This window comes from Oryzias melastigma, linkage group LG8 (genome assembly GCF_002922805.2).
Source record: "Oryzias melastigma strain HK-1 linkage group LG8, ASM292280v2, whole genome shotgun sequence".
Lineage (NCBI taxonomy): Eukaryota > Metazoa > Chordata > Actinopteri > Beloniformes > Adrianichthyidae > Oryzias > Oryzias melastigma.
Window position 1 is genome coordinate 20351059 of NC_050519.1, and position 6000 is coordinate 20357058.

At 34.9% G+C, this 6000-nt stretch overlaps 1 protein-coding gene across 1 annotated transcript in view; it reads right to left on the reverse strand.

The window, feature by feature from the left end:
* Positions 1–3184, reverse strand: part of grb2b (growth factor receptor-bound protein 2b) — a 30192-nt gene extending 27008 nt beyond the window's left edge. Inside the window, exons 1-2 of the mRNA XM_024272624.2 lie at positions 2872–3184; positions 460–688 (exon numbers count right to left, since the gene is read on the reverse strand). Of these exons, the coding sequence (XP_024128392.1) occupies positions 460–537 (78 nt within the window). The 5' untranslated portion in view covers positions 538–688; positions 2872–3184. The remainder of the gene's footprint in view (positions 1–459; positions 689–2871) is intronic.
* Positions 3185–6000: the final 2816 nt, after the last annotated feature.

The window sequence follows — 6000 nt, forward strand, 5'->3', positions numbered from 1 at the left end:
CCCTTTGTCTCTTTTAGCCACACACAGCCTAGTCTAAAGTGTTACTGTGCAGGAAACGGCAGTACAAATGTACATTAGCACTGAATCATCGTAGCCAGATTAAAATTATATTTTCACTCTTCAAAAGCAACTAAATCTGATGTAAAGTTCTGTTGAATTCCAGAGAAAAGTCTTAATAACTGAGAAGAGAATGTAATTTTTTTATGTCAATATTCCTTCTAAGGAAAAGCTCCACTCCACTGAACGGGGTGAATAGGATTTAAAAATAAAGTGATGAAATCACTGTCACACAATATTCGATGTGTTTGAGCTTTACAAAACAGGGAGGAGATCTTTGATCATTGATCTTTTACATTTTGAGAACTGCAAAAAAGCTGTCTAAACTCATTTTGATCCAGTAAATCTTTACAGTCAAAACAGAAATATTCTTTCACAGCTTCTGAAAGTACTCCCCCTTACCTTGAGGACTTCTCCACGCTTGAAACTGAGCTCATCATCAGCAGTAGCTTTGAAATCGTATTTGGCGATGGCCTCCATGCTGGAACTGGACTTGGATGCCGTTGGGTTTCTACGACAGAACCTGAAAGAATCCAGACAACCGTGGGCAGATGGATGTGCTTCTCCGAGTCTCTCCTCCTGTCCCGCTCCTTCACGACTTTCACCTCACATACAGGGCGCAGTGCTGTACCTGCAGATCAGAAAATACGCGGCGATCAGAGTTGGGTTTTCGTTACTGCATTCGTGAGGACACTTCTAAACAAGTGGTTCTCAAATATGAGGATCCTCAATTATATATGAAGGAATGTTAAATGAAAAAAAGAAAACAAAAGTTCATTTATAATGCTAAAAACTTCAACTATCAAAAATCTTTAGTAGTGTTTATACTGTTTCCTGCGTTTTTATTTTTATTTTTTTTAAGAACCCTTCCAGCAAATGAGATAATTTGCACAAATAAAAGTGTTTAAAGACCCACTCTGATGAAAAAAATTCTTTTGGCATTATTCTCATGATGGACGGCATAAATAAAGAAAATTAGGCTTAAAATGTAGTTTTAAGTATGTATTTATTCAGATTGTGGTGAGTAGACAAAAACGCGGTTTGAAAAAGCTTAAAGCTGTGATGCAGACCACAAGCTCCCTGCTCCGCTCCATTCCGATAAATCCACTTGTAGAAAAATAGATCCATGTAGGTCTTAGTTTTCCTCGTCTGTGCCGACATCTGGATCAAAATTGTATAACTGGATTGCTCCAACATTGGTTGACACTTTTGTGGCTCTGCTAATGTTAGGCTGGGAGTGTGAAGCTAGTTAGAGAATCTAAACAAAGGGATGATGGGAAATGAAGGTAGGCTTACTCCACGCTCACGACTGAGACCAATTTCTGATTAAGTACTGCTGCTGTGTAGCAATTTTGTTCCAGAAAACGACAGATTTTTAAAAATATTGGCTAAAAACTTAAAAAAAAATCACAATTAAAAGATCCCTAGGAATGATTTTACAGTCGATAAAAAAAGATGATCTGAGTAGGTCTTTAAGACATCAAGACAAAGATGGGACAACGCCACAGAGAAAAACGTCCGTTTCCTCATTTGTGGTGTTTCAAAACTGTCAGACTATATCATTTCTATAAAATGAGTGAATGGTGCCAGACAGAAAACGGTTCCTTGCAACAGTTAAGGGACTTCATTATAATACTATTTTAAAACAAGTTTGCCATTAAAAAACGATTTGAGAACCAATAAACAAGTGGAAGCTTTAAAATGGGAAAAGAAAAAGTTCATTTATATCCCCATAATTATCTCAAGAGTGATCATTTCTGACTTTAAGAGAATCACATAATAATTAGTGACAATTCCCAAACAGCTTTATCCAAACCAGGGAGCTCCAGGGTGGATAAATCACTCGTAAGCTGTTGACAGTGATACAGTAGCTAAAGCTAAAGTTGTCGAGTTAAATAGATAGAGACTCGTTATCCCATTATGCCGTTTTCTAATACGCTACCGGACAGCTTTGATGAGCTCACTCTGATACAACTCACTACTTAGTCAGGTCATTAAAGCTGACAGCGAGCCAGATGACAACAAAAGAACAACAAACACAGCCATTCAACAGGCTACTTTCGCCAATTAGCGCATTTTTCGACCAATTCCGTCGCGTTTAGCAAAAAAAAAAAAAAAAACTTGAGTCAGATAAAAGCAGATCTTCCCCGGACACTTCTCTAAAATGAATAATGTGTGAGGCGACGTGGCGCTACTTCCTTTAACATAAACAAGTAACACAAATCTCTCCATAAATACATAGAACCAGCAGCGAATTTAGAGTTAAACCTTAAAAAAAGAAGCTAGGAGGCTAGTTTTGGGGTGTCCAGATTAACGTCACTTTACTCACTTAAAACAAGTCGTTTTCATAGACAATAACATTAAAGATAAAGTTTAATAGTATTTTATTTAACGATTAAAAAGCGGCATTATTGAATCAATAGGGATTAATATAGATGGAACCCATTCCAGGGAATAGACTGCGCCCACTGTTCTAGAACACTAGAGCTAGCATGAGAGCTAACGGTCGAGCAACAATAACTGCGATGCGGTGTCATTATCAAACTTACCCCCAATTTAATTACACCAACAACTAAATCCGCGGTAACACCCGTACAAACCGGCGACAGGATAAAAACCACGAGGCCCAACGCAACTCAGCGTCCCCGAGGACGAGCAGAAATAGAAAACGTGAAAGGCAGAAAACATATTTTTTTCCCTCACAGCGCAAGCTGTTGGTGCTAACTCAGAGTTAGCCCACATATCACTACTGAAGCCGTCGAGAAAATAAAAGTACAACTTTCACACGAAGAAAAGGACACGAGAATTACTTACTGTTCACGATATTCCGTTTTCAAATCCGTCTCCGTAATAACCAAAACGCAACCGTGTAACTGAGCTCTCCCCGCTTCCTATGGAGAGCAAACCGACGAGGAGGAATCGCTCGCAGCCCGTTTTCGGAGCCTGAAGCTAGCTGGTAGCAGACGCTGTTCGACGTGTATTTCCGCTTCCTTCCACCGAGAGAAGCGAGGCTTTGCGGGCTGCTGGGACTGGAGCTCCTCCCTGTCAGCTCCGAGCAGCTCGTGAATCAGACTGCAGAGCAGCGGGACACGTCTGCGCCTGCGTCTGTGTCTGCGTCTGCGTGACGGTCAGCCACAGCTTTATGTTTTAAAATAAGTATAAAAATAATGATACTCAAGTAGAATTGTAAAATTAACTTTTGAAAAAATAACGAGAAGACACTAAAAATACATATTATTGTCATAAAGCCTCCTGTGCATACAGTTTTTTTATGCCTGGATTTTTTTTTTTATTTTCTTTCATTCATTCATTCTTTTTTTTTTTTTTTTTTTTTTTTTACCAAAAATACAGAGTCCTTGATATGCCATAAAAAATACCAAAAGCAAATTGTTTCCTCAAATTAATCATTTGTTGCCACAGTTTAGCATTTTGTTGAATTTTACAGGCAAAACTAGTATTTTTAATAAAAATATTTGTATATTTTTTAGTACAAATGAGTATTTTGGACGCACGATTCTGCACAAGTGACTTTTTTCCATGTACTTATCAAAATATATGGGGGCAATACTACACTTTAAAAACTTGTACTCTAAAAATGTGGGACCGACCCCAAAATTCAGCCTTGAACACACATGAAATATGTCAGCAACTTTGCCACACATATGATGTGTGGCCAACATGAATTTCCACCAGTTTTTGTGCTTGATTGTGTGTAATTATGAGCAAATAACATCAGCCATAAGTATTTTGTGACCACAACCTTCTATTTCATGTGCTCAAATTAGTATTTTGTAGCCACAATTTTGTATTTTGTCCTCACAAATTTTGAGCAGATAAATTAGTATTTTGTGCAAACAAATGAGCATTTTGGAGTTTTGTGCTTTGAGTTTCCATTTTGTCCATAAATTTGTATTTTTTGGGTGCAATTAACATTTTGTTGAGACAAGTTTGTATTTTGTGGCCATATTTTAGTTTTTTGTGTAAATAATTGGTATTTTTAGGGTACACCTTTGTCAGTTGTGTGGCAAAAATGAGTATTTTGTATCATAAACCAGTATTTTCTGGACACAAATCTGTTTTTTGCAGGCACAAATTAACCTTTTATTTGGATATATGAGCATTCGTGGCCACAAATTTGTGTTGTGTGTTTTTAGCATTTTATGGTCATAATTTTGTATTTTGTGTGTGCAAATTAGTATTTTGTGGCTGTCATTTCCTATTTTTTATACATAAATGTTTTTTTGGCACACACAAATTTGTATTTTGTGCACACAAATTAGTATTTTCCTGGCATACATTATTATTTTTTTGTGGCCACAATTTGTATTTTGTATGCACAAATGAGCGTTTTGAGGTTACAAACTAGTATAGAAAGTTATGACACGAAAGTACTAAAGTATTTGCACAAAATGCTAATTTGTGCACACAAAATACAACTTTTTTGCATACAGAAGACAAATTTGTTGCCACAAATTATTAATTTGAATGAACAATTTATTTGTATTGTTATTTTTCACTGTCATGTCCAGATATAGTACTATATGTCTCTCATAATTTAAATTAGTAATTAATTTTTAGTTCATTTTTTAAATAATTTCATTTATAAATATGTTTTTTAAATTGTTTTCGGAAGGCGCAGGTTCCTGCTGTTTTACAAGCATCACAGAAAGCAGGTTTGTTTCTGTCTTAGATTTCCAAACTTCTTAATTGTCATGCTAAACGTCAGACAGGCTGGTTGTGTAATCAAACATGTTGGCAAGACAAAGTTAAATAATTCCTTGCATAGATATGAACCTTATTATGTAATCATCTGCCAATAATGATGGCATTTAAATGTTACTCTGCATTCTTTAAATTAAGTGGCGCAAATGCTACAAACCAAATAAAGCAATTTAGCTAAATTCCATCTGTTTTTACAATAAAGGGAAAGTCTAACAAGAACAATGTTTTTAAGGCAGTAAAACTGCTCTATTGTTTACCACAGCTTGCTAAGTAAATGTAATTGAGTAGGTGTGACTGGTAATTTCAACTTCCTGTACAAGTTTAACTGTATTTGATAAGACAGATAAGGAGTGCAAGTTTCAAAGAACCTTAGTATTTTGAAACTAAATCAAAAATATAGACCACTTTTTTAACTTAACATGCAAAATGTGCCAAAATAATAATGCATACATAGAATAAAACCACATTTGTTGTACTGTTAAGCTATTTATTGTGGTATGTTTTGTTGTTTTCACTGATTTTCACTCCTAAATAAACATCCCGCTGCATAAAAAGATAAAAACTTACAGCCATTTGATGATGCATCTGTTTGTGTTGACATTTTATAATGAATGTTATTTTTTAAGACAACACATACAAAAACTTTCAGGAAATCACAGAACTCCCACACACACACCCTTTCTGCTGTTTAAAACGCCACCAAAATGTACTTCCTCCTTCTTTTCTTCCCTTTTTCTTTATGATAATTGCAGGTGTACTTTGTTTTATAGATAATTTGCTTTTGCTTTAAATGTTTCCTAAAAAAGGCTTTGAAATTTTATTTTCTACTCAACAAAATAGATTAAAAAAAGTTTATTGACATTTTATCAATGATTACCAGAAATCATTTCAATGTTTATTTCTCTTTATTTTGGACAACGTACTTCTACTTAATATATATATATATATATATATATATATATATATATATATATATATATATATATATATATAGACTATATATAATTTTCTGTGGATAAAGATACATTTTTTTTAATTTGACACCATAGATTTGAAGGAAAATTTAAATTGATTTGTATTTGGTATGAACTTGAGCTGTTTTCACAGTTTTGTCAAAACTCAGATGGTGGAGGAAATAAAACAATGCTGCCCTCTAGCGGAGATTTCAACATTTTTTTTTGTTCAGATCTTTTTCATTTTATCCTACTAAAAGACATCAGG